Source organism: Tachypleus tridentatus, chromosome 8, assembly GCF_004210375.1.
Source record: "Tachypleus tridentatus isolate NWPU-2018 chromosome 8, ASM421037v1, whole genome shotgun sequence".
Lineage (NCBI taxonomy): Eukaryota > Metazoa > Arthropoda > Merostomata > Xiphosura > Limulidae > Tachypleus > Tachypleus tridentatus.
In genome coordinates, this window is record NC_134832.1 from 4,627,296 (window position 1) to 4,652,607 (window position 25,312).

Below are 25,312 nucleotides of genomic sequence, written 5' to 3' on the forward strand. Positions count from 1 at the left end.
CTCTAGTCTTACACTGCGAAATTAGAGACAGTTAGCGCAGATAGCCCTCGTGTAACTTTGCACGAAATTCAAAAACAAATTATTTCGAAAAACGATTTAAAAGTCCTTGTCATTTTTCTAAACAATCTATTCAGCCGTTATTGAACATACCAAAAAAACTTTAATTTCATGCTTGGAATCTTCACTATAAAAATTTAGAGTATTTAAATATAGGTTCTTAATTGAAGTGATCTGTTACACATCCATGTCAGTTTCTATATAAACACGTTAATTCAGTCCTGAAAACCCCCACAAGTCTATTTAACCTTAAATGAACATTTAAAAAATCTGAATTTGCTTTAAAGTTAATATCGGTTTTAAGGGAAATCAGTTCAATTAAATCTAAAAGCTTCACTGATATTCCATTATTGGAACCCTTCACAATTTCTATGAACGTGTATTTTTACTCTTACATGCTAGGTATAAAATTTCAGAAAACTTTGTGAAGAATTCAACAATCAAGTAAACAGTGAGACATTGGTACATTTATAAGTGTAACTGAGAATGTTTATATAGATACCATAGCGGGAGTCTGTGGCAGTAAATGTAAAGTTTGTTTTCAATGTTTAGGATAGTACTAAAGTAATAAATACAATAACCACTATACCTGAATCCGAACTTACTAATGAACAAACTTCCAGTCCCCTGCTGGTACGGTAAGTCTACGGATTTACAACACTAAAATCAGGGATTCGATTTCCCTCGGTGGACTCAGAATTTAGCCCGATGTGGCTTAGCAATAAGAAAATGCACACACAAACACACACAAACCTTCACGACTACTTCAACGATAGTGATTCCAGTCAGTGTTTTACGCTCTACTTATTACCCTAGCAAACCGTTCAGATACACACGATACTTGTGCAAACTATTGAATTAGTTCTGACTCGCTGTTGAGTAAGAATAATGAGTTTTGGAAAAGTAAATAATAACTTAAACTGTTTGCAGTACTTTGAAGTATATGACTTTCTACGCATGTCAGTGAGTATTACCGCATCTGAAACGGTTTGTTGAATATCTATCAATGTGGTGTTTCAGTTCTTGATAAACCATCAAGGAACACGCACACTTACAGCATTTTAATTTATGTTATTGGTAACCCTGGATACTTCTTCAGAGACACAAATCTAACAAACTGTCTCAAAGTTTGTCTCGTCTGGTTCTTTCGGGTTTGGTGATAAGCTTCTTATCAAAATTAGAACCTTGTTTCTATTGTTGAACATTTTTTTACTACGCTACTTTTGTTTTCATTTGATTATCCAAAATGAGAGAGATAACAAAAATCAACCATAACACATATTTATTAAGCTGAAATACTATTTCGAGGCTGGCAGCAACAATAATACAATTTTATTTGGAAACTTCACTGACTAGTTAACTTAAAAAATAATAAAACGTTCAACAATAAATGAATCAAATGAATTATTAGCTTTTGGGATAAATTAAATACATTACGAATTTTAAAAAAATATTTGGTGATGTGATATGATAATGGGTCGTTTGTCCTGAATATATTCTACGTTGTTTTGAAGCAGACTGACACGTGGAAGTATTCCTTCTCTTACGTTCAACTCTCTTGTCTATGATATACATCAAATGTTTATAGGCTCAAGTACTAATCGTTAACTAATTTTTCATTATAAAGTCTATGTAAAAATATCTTATGGCTAAGTGACCATGATAAACATAACGAACATACGTAAGTTTAGCAGGGTACAAATGTGAAATGACTAAACTATTGATTGTTCAGGAAAACTATTCAAGTGAATATGTGTTGTATAACGTAGAAGATACAAAGTGTGTTAGAAAGATTACTATTTGTTTAATGCGCAACTACCAGAAAAAAAAGAGAGTAAAATGTACAATATCTCACTGTGTTGAGGAGACCTGAATAATTTACTGTTTTCTTGATACCGCACAGTAGTAACCATGTGTATTATAAAAGTTTATAAGAATATGTGAATGAATTAATGTGTCTTTCAAATTTGTACCGAATTATTAATATATTTTAACACTAAAACCACACAACCTGTTTCAAGATGACTTACACGTGTTATAAGTACGATATGTAAAGGTGGTAAGATCGACATGATGTGGTATGCACGGTGTGCGAAACATTTACCTGTGTACTTGATGAGAGTTAAAAACTGACCAACAAGTAATAGTCAGAAAACTCGAAGTAGAATTTGTATTTTTCAAAGAATTTGGTTTTCCTCAAGTAGAAACGGAAAAACTTTAATGTTGAGTAACAGGCTTTTTTTCAGCCCACACCTTATTAACAAGATGGCAAATACAACAGAGAACTCTTATAGGTGCTTTACTTTTTAGGAAAATACCTGAAGATTATTTCTATGATTAAAAATCTCAGAAAAAATAAATTCAGGAAAATTAAAAAGTGTTTCTTACATTTCTACCGAAATGAAGAACTACAAACAAAAACTATCGTAGCATAAAAATTGTTGTTTTTTTGTTGTAATTTTTTGTTTACATGTAATACTAATTCGACACCGAAATATAGTTCCATTGAGAATATGATTCAAAATATCTTGAAATATCTTAAAATTCTTACTCTCAACGTCAAACCTAAAACTACATAGACAACAGTTAATTCTTTCAGTAAAATTTGCTGCATTTGTGTAATTTTAATGTCTTCCGCTGGTACAGCGGTATGTCTAGTGATTTACAAAAATCAGGGGTTCAGTTCCCCTCGATGGACTCAGCTGATAGCCTGATGTGGCTTTGCTATAAGAAAACACAGAAATACAGTCTATATTTAAATATTTGCTAAATAAAAAACAAGTAATCATTCATTTTTAAACATAAAATGAACTTTATTGTACAATTCGCATGATAGCTTCTGTCTTAAGAAAATAAATCGTGAAATCAGTTTACTGGAGAAAAACAACAACAAACAAACTTCTCTGGCTTTTACTGACTGTAAGTTATGGTTTTATACTCGGCGCTATCATAAAGCAGAAGGCTTGTTTATAAAAGTTGGACTACATGTAGCAAAGACATGAGTTGGCACATCTGTAGGATTCTTCGTGCTACATGTTGAGTAACACACTATTTGAATAGTTTGTAATGGTTCAGTTTTACTGAGCCACGTGTCTATCACACGTGCACTTAACGCTGTAATATACAAGTATAAATCACATATTAGCAAGAATTGAACATCGTAAAGAAAGTTTACGTTGGCTTAGTTGGATGGAAAGTATTTTTGGATATATATATATATATACATACAAACATAAGTTATTAAGTGAAGAATGTTTTTAAACATTCTGATAACATGCACGTAGAATCAAAGATTTATTTAAACAACAACAACAACTGTAAGTTAAGTTTATTTAAACACACCTTCTTGTATAATAAAGTAATGACTTAAAAATAGTCTCAGGGACTAATCGTATTATTTAAAGTGTCGAGTCTAGGATTGTTGCAGTAGCGAAAGTTACTTGCTGGTTATACACAATTGAAGTTGAGTGTAAGTTTCCAAGAGCTATGTCATCAATAGGCTCTTGTCTTCACTAAGTTATGTATTTCGTTGGAACCTATAATCAGTTGAACATAATTGTTATAATCCAATGAAGCATTAAAGCTAAAAGTTTGAATTATATACACAATAATATATTTAATATATGAAATTTAATATTTTAAGCCGATTTATCAAAATTAACAACAGGAACTTTTCCTCATTATTCCTTCCCCCCCATCATGGGAGGCACGGCACAAATGCCCATTGTATAGATATAATCATAATGTATTTTTTCTTGTTAGTTGAAACACAATTTACTGTATTCTTTCAAACATTTCAGATATGTTTGTAATTTTTTCGGCCTATCATTTATCATTTCATGTCAAAATGATCTATTGAGTTATTTTGTCTAAAGATGATCAAAACATGAACTTCATAATATTTTGTTTTCTGTTTTTTTTTGCAATTGAAAAAATTTTGAAACAATTCTTATTTATTAAGTTGATTTGAAACAAGGATTTTCAGTTGTCTTATACAATCATGTTAACATAAGTTTAGTTGTAGTTTTTAGTGTATTATAACATTGTATTATTATTATTGTACATTATTAATGGTACAGTACTAGTCAAGAAATATTTTAAAATTAAAAGATGAGTACGCTGTATTAAAACGATTTTGGAGCTTCACTACGTCGTTGTTGTCCTTGTCGCCACGTCCAGTTATGCTCTCTCTAACAACTGGACATTTTGACAATAGCCCTGCATTGTAGTTTCTGTTGTAAAAGGCTTCATCGTACGTTTGTCACGTACATAGAATAACACTCCTCTCTGTGCCCTTTCCATAACCCAGTAGTGGGAACTAAGCAATATTTTAGGGTTTCCAACAGTTCAAGAGATCCCCAGTTCACATGGATTTGTTTTTCAAGAGAGCTTTTACTTTACATATTTAAGTGTTGTACTCATTTGAAAAAAAAAAAGTGTAGAATATTTAATTAACTACTTATTAAAGTTCATTGGCCATACAAAATAGCTCTCTGTTTTTAAACTTCGCCTACACTGCAAGTCATCACAATAGTCACATAATTCCTACTATCTTGCGAAGGCCGTAGCATAAGAAAAAGTTCTAGCTGCTAAAAAATGTAGGGAATCAAACTCGGGACATCTACAGCTGTTAAGGGGTATGTCAATAGTAGATGTAGGGCAAAACGCAAAGAAATTAGGCAAATGTGTAAGACGCTTAACAATAGTTAATACTAATATTTTGGTTCAGCGATTGTTCATTGTTGTTCTGTGTTACAGATATTTTGCCTCTGCCAGGAGCTAGCTAGCATATGTAGTCACAGTACAGATATCACAAATAAAGTGTAGGGGTTGCAAGTGTGACTCCTACATGATGTCACTGCTGAATCATTAACGATCTAAGTGTATTAATATTTTGCATCCGAAAGAGCTGTTATATACCCTTAGCAAAAGCAATTAATATTCGATGGCATCCACCAGCTACGAAACTTCAAACAATATCAACATATAGTTCTGATACGTTCCGTTCTACCTTAATTTTATAGCTGCTATGTAAGTCACTTTAGTTATTCATTCGCATATTCAAAATTGTATCAATATAACGTACTTAGTCAATACCAATTGAAACGTTTTTTCACATATTATGGCGAAAATTCGTATGCTTCACATAAACAAATCAAACGTTTAAGTAAAATACGAACACGTACAACCTTTTATAACAGTTTCTAATAAAAACGTAATGCACCAGTAGAAAATAAAACTACTACTGAGAAAAAATCGGTCTTGTTCGTTAAGCTTTAATAAACTAGTATGAATTTACTGAAACAATAAGGATATAATAGGAAAGTTATCTGTAGGATAAGAATTGCAACGTGTCGTCATATAATCCACGTGAATATTTTTACCCTCAAGTTATTAACTTTTATGAGATTTTATACGATAATAGCATACAACCCTCAATGAGAATGGAGCAAATGCTACCACCCCAACATATAGTACACTATAACGTGAGATTTCATAGCGATGTGTGTGTTTTTTTATAGTAAAGCTACATAGGGCTATCTGTTGAGTCCACCGAGGGGAATCGAACCCTCTGATTTTAGTATTGTAAATCAGTAGACTTACCGCCGTACCAGCGGAGGATTTTCATAGCTAACTGAAATCAAGCTTGACCAGCAAAGAGGAAGAAAAACTTCGGTAAATTCCTTTGTAAGCCAATCAAAATTCAGATCATTCGTAAAATGAATTCGAGGCATATTCGTAGAATGATTGCTGGTAAAAATCAATTAGATTAACAATTTCTAATATATCGGAAAGCCAGTGCGTTTTGGTTACATTACGCTTCAATAATGACTTTTATTTCGTGTTGCTTTGCAAAAAAAGTATATCACATTATTATTGTTAGTTTGTGTATTGAAAGTATAAAATGAAATGTATAGACAATAAAACTGGAAAAAATATTTGTTAGTTTTTTATTTTAGAGTCTCCGTTTATTAAATAGGTTTCTTTTATTAAAAACGTTGGTGATATAACAGAAAATAGCTTAATTCAGAAGCGATTTTAAGTTTAAAAGTAAATCGATATTTTTACCTTCAAGATAAATTGTATGCATTTGGCTTTAGACCAGGTGGTCCCACATTACGTTTTTCCTTAGGCTTATTATACCAACACTTACTACACTTATAAAGTTTTACGGCACTACCCCGTTGCAACTCCGCCACTAAAATCGTAATGGGCAGACAGTAATTGAACTATTTTATCTAGATAAATGCATTTTGGATTTTATGACTTGTCTTATTTCGAGGAATTAAACATGACATAACATGCATTAGCTTTTATGTAGGTTAGATAATCAGTTTGCACTCTTATAGTATATAATAGTATTCCAGTAATATAGAAATACATATTATTACATCAGAGTTACAGTCGACGTTTTTCTTTTAAGTGCGGCACAGTGCGGATTTATACCGCAAAATAAACCGTTTTTGATACCGTTTTTGGGGGCAGAGCACAGATAACTCTTTGTGTTCAATTACAAACAAAAACAAAACAGCAAACTTTTTAATGCTCAATTTCGTAAAGAAGTAAATGTTCATTATTGCACAATATTTCTTGTTATACATTATAATTCAGTTCGCCAAGTTGTAATTGCAACATTTTGAAAATGCTGAAGATCTATTTATTTCCATCTGTTTATTCATTCTTGGTTTATTTTGATATATAATAATTTTTAAGGTACAAATCTGATTTTTTTTCTAAAAACTAACTCCACCATGATTCATTCAAAATTAAAAATATTAATAAGATGTGAAAGCGCTGCCAACATGTCAGCGAATAAATACAAATCAGCAGGTCAACAGTATGTGTCTTTCTTTTTTATTAACACATGTTAATGACCGATGAATCTTAAATTTTTTCTACCCATATTTACTACTTCACTAGTGACTGATCCGCCATATTCAGAGAAAGAGAGAGTGAAACAGAATCCGAGGAAAGATATCTTCTCAGTGAAAAAGAGCTCTGTAAATAGCTCATACATTGAAATGCTAAGTGAGAAAAGAGAAGCGATATTATATACATGTATGTGTGATGTTATGTAAGTAAACATCTCTCATGATTTGATTTCAGTTCAAAATGAAAATATTGTACATAAGACTATAAAAGTCGGTCTTCAGTTCACTTTTTGTTGCCAGAGAAACAGTGTGTGTGCAATTTTAAACGTTAGTGAATGTTAGTTTAGCTGGCACATATGGCTAAGAGACATGTGAAGAGGATTTAACTCGCATGTGCTTTCTATTCTGAATCTATGGCTTTACATATATAGAGAGATTGGCCTATCTTAGTGAATCCATGTTTTGTTTTTCGAGTAAAAATAGGAGCACGTGTAGAGTGCATTTAACCAATGTTTACACTATGTTAATGTGCACTGGCTCATATGGTCATCGTGTGTGATATATATATGTCTGTCTATCAAATTATTTTTTTTTCCTTACAGAGCATTATGAAAACTTTTGAAGATATCCGACTGTTTTTACATTAAATAAAATGAGCCGAATCTTGTTCAAAAACGTGTGCCGAGCAGAAAATTAACCCTAATCTCAGTTCATATTAGCGTCCTGCTCCTTCCCGAGATTAATATCAAACGGATTTAATTATAGTTTACACAAGCCATTTGTATGTGCAGTAGGATTTTGAATCTTTAATTCGTATCTAACAGGACAGGCTTAAAGGACGGTAACTAGTTGTGACAACTTTTACTCACACATTCTAATAACAAAAAATCATTTATTTCGAGTCTTAACAAAAACATTTATGTTTTCCTGTTAAACCACCGAATAACCAATATTCAAATGTAATCTTTAGCCTTTCATAATTTATTTTTTTTAATTCATGAACCAAAACAATATCTTTATTTTCCCGTTCGAAATAAACGCATTTTATAAATATATTTGACACCTGTACTTCGAATAGATATAGTTGAACACACTGCTCAAGGAGATTTTTTAGTTCTATACATAATAATATCATTCTGGCTATGTGGATTGTCATAAAAGGGTTTTTGACTGCGAAAAGTCACACTTTTTAAAAAGTGTTACAAGTTTCAATGATAGAACAAAACACCAACGTGATACAGGAAGTATTTATTAAAAGTTTCGAAATCATCATAATTCTACCATCAGTATCTAGAGGTACAAAACAAACAATATTTGTAATTACAACAGAAATATAAACATAAGAAGTAAACAATTCGAACATACAAATTATAACAAGAGAAAATCTAAAAAATATGGTACAAATGAAATAGTTAAATTAAAATATGTTTAAAACAAGTGAAAACTGCATTATTCAGGGATGCAAAGAAAGATTTTATCCATAGTGTTTCTTTTATAAGAAGTTCAGTGTCATGTTTGGCTGTTGAGAGAATTTTAAAGTTGGAGAGAGAAGTCATATGTCCTGTTTCTCTATTGTGCAGATTGTTAGTGGAGTTGGGAGGGTTTTTAATCTTCTTTCCGGTTTTTATAGATATGCCCATATGTTCATTAGCTCGTACTTAAAGGTTATGTTTGGTTTCACCAACATAGATGGCCTTGTAGTCTTCGTACATCTGTAAGTAGATGTAATGTGTACAATGGATAGTTGTCAAAAGATCTTTGTACTTTATTATGAAATGGGGTTTCATAATAACTTACAGGTCAGTTCGGGGATAGTAAATGTTACATAATAACCATTAACAAGTTTGACAACAACTCTAGAAGTATGGGAAATACACATAAAGCCACATGATAACTAGAGCAACTCAAGAACTAAAAACAGGACTTTGAAACTAATTGGGTGCAGTACATTTGGTATATTTTGCATTGATACTAGCGAACATTACTAGGTTCCTTTAAAACCAAAAATAAAACTAAAAAGATCTCACTGTAAGCTGTGTTCATTCATTAAAAATGCAAGTATAATTTCATATGAATATCACATCATAGAGGTAAAACAAAGGTCATAAAGATATATTGAATCTTTTATTTACTTACAAGTCTGTATTTAGAAATTTCTGGATTTATTAATTTTCTCTTTTTCACTCGTCTTCTCACAAATAATTGATAAATCAAAGCATAATCCCCTTATCACGGGATGTTTCTCTGTTTAGATGAGATTCTTGCTTACTACATTATTGATTATTACAACATAGCTAACCAAAAACACTTTAGATAGTAAAAAAACGTGCAGTCAAAAATGGGTCCAGCGTACAACTTAAAAAATGAAATCACAGTTGGCGACCAAACTGGTGACTACACTTACAGCACCGATAATAATTTTACAGCAGATATTCATTCATCAGCTAGGCCTCATTTTTCTATTCAATTTGGGGCCTAACGGTGGGTAAAACAGATATTTTTCTCTCTAAAACAGTGTTAATACCTTCCATAGTAAAACCGTGAAATTTAGATTAACAATTTTATGTCATCAACCTCATGCAATCGCTACAGCCACATCAAGCATCATTATTTATGCTAATTGCTCAGTGTAATATCATGTGACGCGAAACGCTCTTTAATTATGATAATTTTATAGAATTTAGTAACAGTTGGCAATGAATAATTAATAATAACCGTTCACCCGTCGATTATTTTGAAAACTTGAGCTAGAGACTGCTGATCCAGTTTGCTTAGGCAAATACTTATGCATTTGCACATCTTTTCATCTTATTCTCTGAATCAGCCATCTATAGTTCGAGTGACAAAAACTAAAAACGTTTCACATTTAATCTCAGGTGAAACTGTAGTAAACATTTTAGACCAATAACTCCCATGTCTTTTTTTTTCTTTACGTATGCGTGCTCACACTTTTCATTGTTTGAGCATTATTTTCAAATTTTAATAAATTTGGACACGTGACTTATGTTTACATCAAATGAGATTTCTAATTGTAGATTGCAAAGATCTATTATAATACCAACTTTGAAACAAATGTATAAAAGTTGAGTGCGTTTTCCTTTCAAATATTATGTACTTTTGGTATGAAGATAAAATAGGAAGAAACTCAATCAAAACTGGAGATGTAACATCTCAGGAATTTCTTAATGGATTGCCCTGAAATTTGGTATGTGTTGTAAGGGCCCAGTAGAACACATTCACTGGAAATATGTGACAACTTCGATTGCCAAAATCTGAGATACAGACGATGGAAAATTGCCAAACTATCATTACCGTTAATAACACACAGCGCGTTGTCTTCCGTTTGAACAGCGTTAAGTCTTCGGATTTAGAACGCTAAAATCAGGGGTTAGATTCCTGTCGGTAGACACAGCAGATAGCCCAATGTGGCTCTGCTATAACAAAACACACACATTCACACACTATATATTACTGTGTGCGTATTGAATACATAAAACTTCGTGAGATAAAAAACTTATCAAAAATACACAAAACTGCACGTTCTGTGTATATTTATTAATTATTCAGTGGCGCTCAATTAAATTTTGAGTGTTGTAAAACAAAAACAAATTATTTGCACATCAGTTAACATATTACATAATTTAGCGATACACATCGTCTAAATCTAGCGAAAAATGTGCCTTTTTTTAGATCTAACAAAAGTGATTAAAGTCACGTTTGACTATACGTTTAATTTGGTCATTGAAACATTAACAACAGAGCCTTGTTCCTTTTGAAATGAAAGTATCTGTAAACCAGCACTTGTAACACACAACCGGGAAAATAGCATTTGTAGCTAATAGTTACATCGCAAAATGACCTAATATTTTCTGTTGTTGTCAGAATGAGAAAAAAAAAGCTTTAAAATGCAAGGTTTAAGATGTTTCACTTTTCAACTTTGCATTACAGTGATATTAGTGAGTAATAACTGCTGAAAGGAATGTAGAAGAAAACATGCTATAAGCTTTTGAAGAAGTTATCTTCTACATAACTAAATCAACAATTCTATAGCAGTTTAATTTACAGTATGTGTTTTGTATTCAGTTAAATTTAAGTAAATGCAAATAAGTTAGGAAATAAAAAAACGCATACATGACAACCTGAAACTCAACATCGCCTTGTTTATGTGTATTTGATATAATAGTTAATAGATGAGGTCGTGTCGGTTGTTCATTGCACGCAGATTAATCTGGTTTAGAAGTTAACGTTTGTTTTGTGCACTATTTGAACAATAATTCTTTGTTGTTATTAATGTTCGCTTTGAACTCAAGTATAGAGCCTTTTATTCAAAGTTCATACCATTAACCCAGATGCTTCTCAGCACCTCCACTTCAGAAATCAAAACGAAACCTTTGACCTCTAATTTTGAACTGTATGAGTGTTGAAAACAGGGCATTTTTTACATGATATTAAGTAGGAACAGCTCGGATGAGGATCTCATGGTTTCATTGGCTGACATTTTTGTTTACCTTATAAAATAATGGTGCTTTTGCGTCATATTTAATCACTAATTTATCATTTCACTTATTTTTTACAACTAGATTCGTTATTTGATTTCACAAAAGAAGTTTTAAACTTTTAACTTATCACCTTATTTGTTGAGACGTTCCAATGAGATTACTTGAACAGTTTTAGTCAAAGAATAATATTACACAAAAATAAAATTTTAAGTTTTTATGGTTGCTCGAAAATGTTTCATATTTAAAGAATTCCAAAAAAATCCAACTTTAGGTGAGTACTGGTACAGCCACTTAAATGTTATGACATCAGGAGAGGAGCAGAACAGTTATACGTGTACAACTTATACAGCACAAATTCAATAGTCTTAGCCACCCCCACATCTGTTCAAGATACTTAGACAATGTTAAATGTCTTGTCACGCCTTCAATCTTCTTTATCAACACACTCCACCCATGATACCTCCGCCAGAAATTCAACAAGCGTATATGACTTGTTATTTTTTGGATCACTTCATATTGTCGTAGAAGCATCCCGCTGATAAACGGATAAAATTTAGTCATTAAACTTAAAGTACCATTTCGTAACTACTAGTTTATGTTTTCAGTTGACGTCATTAAGCTTAAGGCTTAGTTTCTAAAGAAAGTTTTAAGAGAATTTAATAATTAGATTATCCTTATAAGTGCTTATTCCCATTCAAGATTAGATTACTTACAAATTAACATGTGGCAAGTCTACTGTCTATTTGTTTGCAAATTGTGCTTCTTTTTCTTTCTTTTTTCCATAATGATTCATTACATGCAAGTACAAGCACTAAACAACAGAGTAGTTCTAGTATAGTTAGTGACGTGGATAGGGCGTGCCACATAAATAAAGAAACTTTATCAAAATTGTATTTGTCAAAATACCACCTTTTCGACACATAGGACATGAAATCACCACATAAGATGTCAATATCACCACATAAGATGTTAATATCACCACATAAGATGTCAATATCACCACATAAGATGTCAATATCACCACATATGATGTCAATATCACCACATATGATGTCAATATCACCACATAAGATGTCAATATCACCACATAAGATGTCAATATCACCACATATGATGTCAATATCACCACATAAGATGTCAATATCACCACATAAGATGTCAATATCACCACATAAGATGTCAATATCACCACATATGATGTCAATATCACCACATAAGATGTCAATATCACCACATAAGATGTCAATATCACCACATATGATGTCAATATCACCACATAAGATGTCAATATCACCACATAAGATGTCAATATCACCACATAAGATGTCAATATCACCACATAAGATGTCAATATCACCACATAAGATGTCAATATCACCACATATGATGTCAATATCACCACATAAGATGTCAATATCACCACATAAGATGTCAATATCACCACATATGATGTCAATATCACCACATAAGATGTCAATATCACCACATAAGATGTCAATATCACCACATAAGATGTCAATATCACCACATAAGAGTACACTAGCAACATTGGACAAAATATTATTAACGTTACCAGAAAAACACTTCCGAGAAAGGCTGTGTGAATCATGTTCTAGAAGTGATATCAGCGTATTTTGAGGTGCCACTAAAACCGGATACAGCTCTTTGAACGCTAAGACTGGTGTTTTACACACTCCTTGAGGTGATATTTCCAATTTCTTAAGTGGTAAGAACGTGGTTACCATAAGGGACTAAATCTCTTTATTTTATTAATAGAAGAACCAAGTAAATATGAGGATCGAAAGTAATTGTAAGAAGATGAACGAAGGCAACCTCAATGATATTACTTCATTTAGAGATAAAATATTTCATGCGAACATCATGCACAGGTTTTTGTGGTTTTAAAACTAAGTGTGTGTAGAAAAAAAACCTACAAACTAACACTCTTACACATAAGCTGACATAGATCATTACTAACAATACCTTTACGGCTTTTTATAATCAAAACTTAACGATTTTTAATCATAAACATATCTGTTGATTACACGTTTTGTGATTTAATTGTGACGTACTGGAATGAGTGAATCAGGTGCAACCTTATTTTATGATCCGATGAAGCGATTTAAGTACGTGGTTGAGTAGTATTATGAGTAATAACTGTGAATTTTAAGATGAAAAATGAATCACTGATATTTAAGAATAAGGCTGTTTTCGCTTGTCCATGATATAATCGAGCAAACAGAAGGACTGTGCGTATCCCAAAGAATAATTCATTATGATTCGCCTCTATATAAATAAGTTAAAGAAACAGAAATTCCATTTCTAACTGAAGAAAATACTTGTTCCATTTCCAAGTATTAACAGGGTATCATGAAGAAAACTATTTCTACAATTTTACATTTTAAATTATACTTTTATTATATGGGACCCGGCGTGGCCAAGTGGTTAAAGCATTCGACTCGTAATCTGAGGGTCGCGGGTCCAATCCTCATCACACCAAACATGCTTGCCCTTTCAGCCGTGGGGGCGTTATAATGATACGGTCAATCCCACTATTCGTTGGTAAAAAAAGCCCAAGAGTTGGCGGTACGTGATGATGACTGGCTGCCTTCCCTCTAGTTTTACACTGTAAATTAGGGACGGCTAGCGCAGATAGCCCTCGACTAGCTTTGTGCGAAATTCAAAAAACAAACAAACAGAAACGAAAGAAAAAGACAAAACGCACTTGTTCGAGTAAAGAAAAATTTTGTCCATGTCAATGATTTCTTGTTTACATATTGGTGAAAATTTCTTCATGAGCTTCTTCATGAAAACTCAGTTTTAATGAAAATATTTTTAAAGGAAAATATGATATGTTTTTAAAAGGGGTTGTACCATGATTAAACCTTTCTGGAATGGATATTGCTGGTGTTTTTTTTTTAATGCTCTTAATGTTATCAGACGCTAGAGGTAAACTGTGTTTATCCATGTTCTCAGAAATAAACACTTTTTTATCTTTTTTATTTATTTCTCCATAATGATGAATGGATTATAACTGCCTCCATTGCTAATGCACTAATATTTATTTCTAAAACTTCGACATTCATAATCAAAGACTTCTTTTTGCTTTTCATAATAATACAGAATATTTATCTCATATTTCCTGTAATGTCTCATTTGTTTCATTCTTTATCCCTTCTATAGCCCCCTTCCCCCCATTGACGCAACGGTACGTCTGCGGACTTGCAATGCTAGAATCCGGATTTGTATGCCAGTTATGTACAAAGCACATATAACTCATTGTGTAGCTTTACGCTTAATTACAAACAAACAAATCTTTTCCTTCTTCTCAGTTGCGCACATTTTTGCTTTAAATTGTTCATGACTTCCATGTTATGACTTTAATGGCTCAGTTCTTTATTTGTGGAAATTGTCGTCAACGGCTTTTTCTTGTAGACCTTTACACTTTATAGAGCCAGAATATACTCCACCTTCTAGATGCCATTTTTCCATAAATTCTAGGAGGCTCTGCAAACGCTCACTTATGTCCATTCTCATCTTCAACAAACAGATTCCGTGTCTTAACTTTAGCTTTGTTATGATTTTTCTCTTAACGGTGTTCTACTTGTTTGTCCAAATAACAGAAGTTTGTCATGACTGATATTTTTGATGAAGCGTATATAATCAACCCAACAAACTTGTTTTGTTCAATATGAAGTTAATGCCAAATCATGTTATTGCATAAAATAAATGCTTTTTATTATATTCCAAGGAAAACCCTCTAGAGAAAGAATATCACACTGCTACTTTAGCAATAACTTCTGAAGAAATACTTGTGACTAACAGAAACGTCAAGAAACTGTGTAGATATGTATTTCCTCAATACTACATTTTTTAATGGAGAACAAACTACGCAAAAGTTTATACAAACCATGTAGAAACTGGAATTATCCGTGAATTAAAATTGCATTTAATTCAAAAGTTTGTTTTCAAAATTGTTTTCATGTTTGATAAGGAAATAAAATACAAGGACAAGCTTCTAATAAAGAAAACTCTTTCAGTTTCAATACTGACTTACATAAATGCTAAAATAATGTTCCTTAACTGCCTTTTCTGGATTGAAATTCTGTTGTTTATAGTAAGGTAATCAAGGAATTGGAACTTCATTACGTAATGTTCTTCAGTTGCACGTCAAATTCTTTGGTATAACGTTGTAAAGGAGGTAAGATAAGCCAGTACATTGTTGATGCGCGTTGACATTTTTATACATACTTATAATAAACTGATAATATAAGGCTAAAAATCATTATAAAGCCATCGAAGAAGAGTGGAAATGAAATCTCGAGAACTTTGTAAATTCGCCAGAGAAGAACAGAATTTAAGGTAGAAGAACACCATAGAGCCATTAGAAAAAGTGGAACTGAAGGCTGAAGAGCACTTTTAAACAAACAGAAATGAATTCACCTGAGTAGATATTATTTTATTTATTTTATTGCAAATATTACTGTTTAAGATAGAATACATGGTACAGTAATGTTAGAGGACAATAGTTTTGGCTTAGAACGATAATTTGAGTGAAGTAAATAGTCCTTCATTTTCATGCTACAGAGTTCGTGTCTGGCTATGCATGATTTAACAAAAGGTTTTGTTGTTTTCAGTGACACATTTTTCCCTGTTGCTTTTAAGTTTTGTGACATTTTATGCTGTAACCACGTTAAAAAGGTCATCATTACAAAAAAGCTTCAATTACTCAACGTTATATTAATTAAACTATAATTAATTGACACAATTACTTTCCAACAGATAAAATCGGTTAATATTACTTAAGTGCGGAAAATGAGAAAAAACACACACCAACAAATCAATATGGGTTTTATAATTTTCTCTATTAATACTTTAGAGAAGAACATAGTGAAATCAATAACCTTAACAGGATAAAAATGATATAAAAAAGTGTTATACGATCTGTATATCATAGCTCCTAAGTGTGGGGATGTTTCACGAACTATTAACCCTCAAACTCACATTAAAGACTTACTAACCACTTGGTCACTTCTGGCTTCATGCAAGAAATTTTTTTTATTCATGTTTATGTCATTTAAAAAAAAATAGGAAGCTGTCCTTTATGTGTTCACCATACACGAGGAAAGATGTATCGGGACACAACGTTTCCTCATGTATGAAAGGTCTTTTCGTGCTTCTAGAAATAAAAGCATGTATCACGGATTAAATCTGGCTTCTGCTTTGGTAACTTAAGAAACGTTTTGCCTTTAGCCAATCAGGAAAAACACTGTAGGGGCAAGTGCTTCATATGCTTTGCAACATGTCAACTTAAACATAAGATGGAAATTTTTTTAATTTTTCTACTGTTAATCATTTCATTTAAAGGTACGGTGACCATTTTTCTTTGGTATTTTTGAAGATATGTATGAATAAACATTTTCTAGAAGCACGTTTTCTCTTGCATACTGGTTTTAACTGTGTATACACATTCGTATACGTGTTTAATGTTGCGTGGCAACAGAAATGATAGAATACTAGGATGTATTTCACGCTATGGATGCAACGATTTGAAAAAAATGATGTTGCAGTAGGTGTTAATTTTCCGAAGACAAAATAAAATGAATAATTCAAGTGAAAAGTTTACGCTAGTGAAGCAGCGTGGGTTTAAAATGGATGAGACATTGCCACAGCAGCTAAGAATGCCAAAAGAGGGAGCACGTGGATTTGAAATGGGCAATACGTTGCCATAGCAATTGAGAATGCCAAAATATTGGAATTTTTAACGCGCGTATCGTATAACGTAATCTATAATGATGTAAAACATGATAAATATTATATAGTATCTTTCCCAAGGACTGATTCAGATATACTGATAACAGTAAAATAGAAAAAAGTAATAAGGTCATGAGTGTTAGTTGCAACGTGTGACGAGTTTAAACTTGTAAACAATTTAGAAGTTTTGTGAGTTCTTAAACCATGCTGTGTAAGGCATATTAAGCTACTTGTTTATAACGAAAGTTTTAGTAACTACTTGTTTTGCATCTTTAACCAGCTACGTAACTTTTTGAATAGCAGTCTCGACCCTGTTCAGGAGAGAAACAATCGTTATATTGTGCGAGCTAATGAAGTGTACGTTTTCCCCGTTCCATTTTGAAACTTAACAAGTGATGGTGATCAGTTACATTACATGTTCTTGATGGATTATGTAAAACCTTAAATATAATATCAGGAGTGTAAAACCTTAAATAGATATAGTAAATATGTATAGTGGTGCAAAACGTCGATAATATTTCTAAGTGTATGTCCAAGTGAAACTAGAATGAAGAAGTACATGGAATGACACGATCAGTTATTTGATACTTGGAACTCCGCAAAGCACGCGGATACCATAAAAAAAATTGACCCGCTTGAAAGCTACTAAACATTAATCTTTAGAGCACGGCTTGTATAACTTAATGACCTATGACCAGAGTGCATTCCAATAATTTAATTGGTTAATCTAGAAAAATCTGATATCCGCAATCGGTGAAAACTTTAAAGAAAAAACAGTAAACCTTTTTATAATTTGAAAGTTCAACACTGCACACTTCCTAGAAGTGTGGAATAATTAGGTCCCCCTGTCTTAATATGTAATATGTGAACACAGAAATTTTTGAAGCTCCGTAAAAATAATCATTCTACTATTAAGTGTTTTTTAGAGTGTGTGAACAAGGACTGTAAAATGGTGTATAACTCTTAAAAATAAATTCAACGATTTTGAGAATTCTGTTAAAGAATCTTAAGATAAATGTGAATAATGTGGCGATTAAAATTTCCTGGGGTCGTTGCCTGGTATTGTTAAATTACAAGTAAAGAAATGAAACAAAAATAAGGAATAATCTATTAAAATTTCAAAATAATTTATAAATTATTGATATTGAATTTGGGAAAGAACGATTTAAAAATTAATATTAAATAAAATCATCAAATAATATAAGTGCGATGTTCTGATGCCACTGATGGTTTATGGTCGAATTAAGATGTCTGCAAAACAGTTTTGCTCCTATGTATGTTAAACAGGAAAAGACGGGGTGCACTTTACGACCAGATGCACCTTATTACCTAGCGCCTTGGCTCGTTATTTTAGATAACTTTATTGTAACGTGTAAGTCCCGATGCTATTTGCACACGTATCTCGTAAATAAACGTTATGGTTTCATTTCTTAGAGATTTGTTGTTTTCGCTTGTTTCTCGAAATGTATGCTGAAAAGCAGGAACGTACATTAGACTTTTTGACCTAGAACACCCATGGTATATGTAATATAAGCCCTCTAAATTTCACAGACTCTTCCTTGTTCCATCACTTGCTGAAGAATTCACATCCTGACACACTGCAAGTTCTAGAGAAACGAAGTATTATGAAAATGTTTTCTTTAGCAACTTACATTTAGAATAAATAATCATTTGGCAGTTTGTTCTCATTTTAGCAATTTTCGTCTGTTTTATTGTTAAGAATCGTGGCTTAAACATTATACTAATTCCTTTCAAATAAGGCTCAATTTCTTTGATTCCATCTGTCTGTTTTGTTTGAATATGAGTGAACTTTTCCCAGAATATTTAATCCTGTAAGATTAAAAGCATTTTACAAGCTCATATTTTTCTAAAACTTCTTATTACAAAGACTAAAATAACTAATTAGATTTTATATTGTATTTCTTAGAATGATTTTTGTGATAACATTCAGTGAAAATTGTCCTGTAAAGTAGTTGATGAGTTTTGTAAGTTTACTTAGTTTTCAGCTATGAAAGCTGGAGGATGTATTCTTCATGAAACACGCTGAGCAGGAAAGTTTCCGCGCTTTTAAAACTACTGAATAAAATAATACGCAGAGAATGAAGCATTAAAAGATACATTAACATCAATTCTCTGTAAAAAATTAATACAAATTTCAGATTTCATTATATAACACATTTTACGGTTTTTTTATATAGCCAGTTAAAATGAAAATGTTCTTAAAATTTATTTGTTATTGTTTTAATGTACTGGAAGACGTGTATGTTTTAAGAATTTCAAAAACCGTTATATTTAGTCCCCTCCTGGGTTTATTTATAATGTATGATAATTTCAAAGAGGCTAGTATTGTAATGTGATTGTTTGTTTGTTTGTTTTGAATTTCGCGCAAAGCTACACGAGGGCTGTCTGCGCTAGCCGTCCCTAATTTAGCAGTGTAAGACCAGAGGGAAAGCAGCTATCCATCACCACCCACCGCCAACTCTTGGGGTACTCTTTTACCAAAGAATAGTGGGATTCACCGTCACATTATAACGCCCCCACTGCTGAAAGGACGAGCGTGTTTGGTGTGGCGAAGATTTGAGCCCGCGATCCTTAGATTACGAGTTGAGTGCCTTAACCACTTGGCCATACCGGACTGTATTTAATGTATTTGTTTGTTTTTGAAGTTCACCATAGCTACACGAGGGCTATCTGCAATAGTCATCAATCATTTAGTAGTGTATGACAGCTAGTCAACACCACCCACCGCCAACTCTGGGGCTACTCTTTTACCAACGAATAGTGAGATTGATCGTAACATAATAAAGAAGCAGGTGATTTAAAATAATATTTCCATGCCATCACTATTGAATTGTAAGGGAAAAAAGAATGTTTTATTGCTTTGTGTTTAGTTCAGATCAATATTTGGTGTACAACGTCTGAGTTATTGCCGGCAAACCATACTTGAATTTGGTGTTCACCAATGTTTAAGAACGCATTTATTTGCTCTGTTATCAGTTAGTATTGAATTAAAAACTGAAACATCGACTTTCCGTGATATTAATACATAAGTATTTTCCTTTCAAAGGGCACCTCAGTGGTGGGTCAAAAATGGGGAAAGCACGTGCCCTTTGTTCCTTATCGGTCTTACCTTTTAAAGTATGAGACTGATATGATACCATGCTAAGTGATTGATCTTCAGCGTTTCACAACAATAACTGTGACCAATCATCTGACAAGTGTTTACAGTAGTGTTTCTTTTTTTCTAATTTCAGAGATTATGGATTTTATGACATTGTTTTACTTTGAATGCGTATTACCGATGCTGTAATGCTGTCACATTATTATAAATAGTTTAACTCATGCGTAACACTTATGATAAAAATGCTGCATTTAATATGCAAAATACATACTTTAAAAATGTTGAATAAACAGTTTTTAATTAAAAATGTTAAAACTAATCAGACTAGCCTTGACATATTGTATGCACAGTAATTCAAAACTATTTGTATCCACTTACGAAACGCTTTGTACAACAGCCAGTAATACCGAAACTGAAAACTTCGTATGTGTAATTCGAACCATAAACAATATTTACTGCACTAATAACGTCTGAGCATTCAAAAGGAAGACATAATATTACACTTCGATAGAGTATATGCATAAATTCCAACAATACACGTACGTATACACAAGTTTTTGGCCCCGGCTTGGCCAGATGGTTTGGCACTCGACTCGTAATCTGATGGTCATGGGTTCGAATCCCCGTCATACCAAACATCCTCGCCCTTTCAGCCGTGGGGACGTTACAATTGGACGGTCAATTCCACTATTCGTTGGGAAAAAGAGTAGCTCAAGAGTTGGCAATGTGTGGTGATGATTAGCTGTCTTTCCTCTAGTTTTACACTGTTAAATTAGAGATGGCTAGCTCAAATAGTCCTCGTGTAGCTTTGCGCGAAATTCAAAAATCGAAAACAAATAAAGAAACACACACACATGCATAATTCTCAGTAATAGGGAGGGGGATATTGTAAAGCCTTGTTCCTAATGAGGAATGGCCGTAGTAACAGTTGTGACCTTTGTTGCAACATGCTTTGCTTCAATCACTGGTACATACATAATCGTCACTTCTTTTAGAAAACAGCTTTAAACGTACTGAAAGTTTAAAGCCTGTCTTTCCTTGCTCTGACGTATTGTCCGAAAACCTTCGAGAATAGTTGAATTCATTTCAGCTTGGGATGGCAAAGGCAGTTTCTGAATGTTATTGGTCTCAAACTGCTGTCAAACTTGGCGAGTGTCAAAACATGGTGTACTGCCCTACTGAAAAAACTTGACCTTTCCTTTAAAAAAAATCCAAATTTTGCTAGCTAACGCTGCAACATTATCTAAAATACAATAAAGCAAATATTTATGACTTTTTTAAGATTACTGATGAGTTAAGACGATCCCCTACAAACCTAGACATTCGTGATCGAAACGGCATAGTCCAATAAAAAACGTTCTTCAAATGAGTTTTAAATCCACACTCGCAGGCAATAAGAACTGATATATAGTGATACCCATAACAGGTTTGCTTAACCTCAAACCTCAGAGTTACCATTAGTTATTAGAATCTTGTATTTAGGTCCATAGATCTTCCATTTCTTTGTCATATCATCCACAAAGGATATGGGAGTCAGACTACAAATTGAAATGGCTCAAGCATACTTACTCACTAATTTTGCATACAAGAAATTTCTTCTTACTGGGGTATAGAATTCTTCCTCTTTTTCCTCGTGAAGTATTGTGTCTGGCAGACTTTGACTTCTACGATTCTTATGCACCAATGCACCGTAAGATCCACATGGAATATTTTTTAGTTACGAACTCATTCCTGGATATAGGTTTTCTGTTGAAAGACGTTTTGTAATATAGTTTATATGTACTAATACATAGCTTAAACTAATAAAATTATTTTTTGTGGAAAAAGTAGTAGAAATGTACCTCATTCTGTGAATTTCAATTCTTTGAACTGAACTCTCTTTCTCTGTATCGTAGATCGCAAGATCGAAACTGTATCGAAAATGCAATCCGTTTCAGCCACGGGCACGTTGAATACGACAGTCAATTCCACTATTCATTAGTAAAGAGAAGCCCAAGAGCTGTTGCTCAAAATCTGAAACTACTGCAAATAGCATCTCTGCCTTTAAAACTCTCGAAATATCTGGACTGCATAAAACAATCAAAGAACAATTTAACTTTGTAATGTTATAGCTCTGATAAAACGTAATCACTATATTAAAGTAGTATAAACCACCTTTTCTCAGTTCATTTTTACGTAAATCAAGTAGCCAAGAAACTGTCCTTACATAAGCTAAAAAAAAAAAAAAAGACATCAAACTTATTCAGCCAAGACCTCAGGTAACTCATACATTGAAATGTATTATGCAAAAGTCAACATAAAGTAGGAATAATTATAACAATGATTAATTTGGTATGCATAAATTATGTTAATGATATAAATTTCACATTCAAATGTTGAGGCAATGTGAAATGGTAGTCACTCTAATAGAAGCGTTTCCTAATTCGTCATGTAGTTACTCGTCGTGAAATGACGAAAGAATGCTTCGCTTCCAGCTTTGTAACCAGTGGCAACGGTTTAATCGTGGACTGACTAACTTCTCTGTACCCAGTGCAGGTAGTTAGTCCTGAATTTTAGCCTTTTAAGCTCTTAAGCTTATTACTAAATCAGAGGGTGAATTGTAACTTAAGTTTCTGTCATTTTGTCACTTGTTTTTTGACAGAATTTTCACAAAATATAATCAAAGAATATCTGCACATAGTCCAATTTGAAGTGATTGATTAGACGGAGAGTATCCAGCCATCTCTTGGTCTACGTTTTTCTGACCGACTAGTGAGATCTGACAGTCATTTTTATAAATATTTTGCAACAACGGAACGCGTACCACGAATCCTTGGACTGACAGTCCAGATACGCTAGTCACCTGCATTCCAAGTTTTCTAAAATACAAAATAAATGACTGAAATATCTATGTAGACATTATTTAAAGATATTTTTAATAAGAGGTTCGAGCGCTTATCGGACTTGGAATCCGAGGGTTTCGAACTCAAGATGTGGTGTTACCAAAGGTGCTTCATGCTTTTAGCTGTGAGTCATTATAATGTCAGTATTCCTTCTGGTATGCATTTCACAAATATGGACGGCTCTGTCTAAACCAAAGAGGTCTCTGGTTGTTTAGCCTATCGTTTGTATAAAATGTCGCTCAGGCGAATAAATAAACAAACGAAACTACTTCTATATCCACGTACACAAATTCGCTGCTGTTTCCAATGTAAGGTATGGTGTTACATTTCGTAAGAAGCTATTTATCCCGTTAGGCACTGGCCCGGCATGGCCAGGTGGTTAAGACGCTTGATTCGTAATCGGAGAGTCGCGGGTTCGAATCTCCGTCATACCAAACATGCTCCCCATTTCAGCCGTGGGGGCGTTATGATGTTACCGTCAATCCCACTATTCATCGGTAAAAGAGTAGTCCCAGAGTTGGTGGTTAGTAGTGATGACTAGCTGCTTTCCTTCTAGTCTCACATGCTAGCCCTCATGTAGCTTTGCGCTAAATTCTAAAAAAAAAAAAAAAACACAAAAAAATCCGTTGGGTACTATCTACGTTTTGTACAATTTGAAGTCTACATTCTTAAAGACCCTGACACGAAAGTAAGTTTTATCCTTACCTGTTATCTCAGTGGAAACATTAATAACGAATGTTATCGCTGACAGTCATTTGACCTCGGTTAGCAGTATTCTTAGCGTGGGTGTAGATATTCGAAATAATGAACGAATCTCATTATGTATACTACATTGCAGATAATTCCATATTAAATACAGGAATGTATGCCCCTCTTTAATTCAGTATAGAAAAAAATATTTGTTTTTTGCAATGCTTTCGTGATCATACCTTGTAGAAAGTATGTTGGTTACAGTTACACATTTCTCATCTGACGTGAAAAACGTCCATGTAAGTTACATCTTTTCTGTCTCTTTTATGTGTTATCTTTTTATGATCAGTATTATTTAGGCAGAGCTCTTTACACATGTCTTCTTTCCGTAGACATTAACTTTAAAATACGTTAGAGGTTGGCCTCGATTCACGGAATTCAGTGCGTGGGTGTGGATGCTTTCAAAGATGAAGAAACGATCTCATTATCCGTACCACGCAGCATGAGGGTTCAGAGTAAATTTTTAATACATGATTCTGTCTAGGATATCTTAAAGGAACCAAACCAGCTATATTCTTTTTTTTTTATATAGTTGCCAGACAGAGCAGAAAATAACAAGCACAATAATGTTAAGTTGTAAAAATGATACGAAGAGGGAATTATCTTTAGCAAAACAGAAAGAAATTACTTTTGAAGGAAAGTATGTGAGGTAGTTGTTTAAAGTTGGATTACCATGTACAACATCATGAAATTGATGTAATCAACCAAGCCCAGAACACGTAGTAGTTGTCATTTGCAGGACGATTTTCACGTTTCTTGGCCTTGGGCAGGAGGGTAACTGGTATTCTGTGTGACGTGTGTGAGACTGACGCTGCACAGATAAGTTCATATGAATAAGATTTATCGAACAGCACGAGACGTTCTCGACGGAAGGTCGCCATGAGTGAGGCCCCTGCTTTGTTGAGAGTGAATGGTGCACGCGCCTATACAGAAGAAAGAAAGTAGGCCGAATGAGTCACGTTGTTAAGATACGCACGTATGATAACTATCGACATGAACGTGTTTTTTGTTTTTTTTCCTTTCTGTAAATAGGCTGATTTGCTACTACATAGCAATACCCATCGTTTGTCCTTCTCAAGCCCATTACCTTAATTTAATGGCTGGGATAATTTTATTCTTGTGCTGACACCAATAACTAATTTGTTTTAGTCATTCATGCTCAAGATTATCATAACCATTAAACGATAACGCTTTTAAAGGCTTGTCGTAGAATGTGTCATATTTACGTCACGTGGTACTTTTCCTACAGAACATAAAACAGCAAATATTTATGTACATCTTTCTCAAACTCGGCCTTTATTCATTAGCATGATGACAATTTACAGGGTGGTCCAAAAAAAAAAATTCTGACGCATAATTAAGATATTGTATTTATTC

General features: G+C 33.2%; 1 protein-coding gene and 1 long non-coding RNA gene across 10 annotated transcripts in view; one reads left to right on the forward strand and one right to left on the reverse strand.

Annotated features, from left to right (window-relative positions):
- Window positions 1-923, reverse strand: part of LOC143258439 (uncharacterized) — a 39,816-nt gene extending 38,893 nt beyond the window's left edge. The window contains exon 1 of the long non-coding RNA XR_013032281.1: window positions 647-923. This is a non-coding gene — a long non-coding RNA (uncharacterized LOC143258439). The remainder of the gene's footprint in view (window positions 1-646) is intronic.
- The window catches only part of LOC143258435 (laminin subunit beta-1-like), a 160,483-nt gene that overhangs the window by 6,985 nt on the left and 128,186 nt on the right, over window positions 1-25,312 (forward strand). For 3 of the 9 annotated variants that reach the window (XM_076517365.1, XM_076517366.1, XM_076517372.1), the window contains exon 1: window positions 24,831-24,876. The exons of the other annotated variants lie outside the window; for them this stretch is intronic. In XM_076517365.1, the coding sequence (XP_076373480.1) occupies window positions 24,846-24,876 (31 nt within the window). In that variant the 5' untranslated portion in view covers window positions 24,831-24,845. Of the gene's footprint in view, window positions 1-24,830; window positions 24,877-25,312 lie in introns of those variants that run through there. 9 annotated transcript variants of the gene reach the window in all.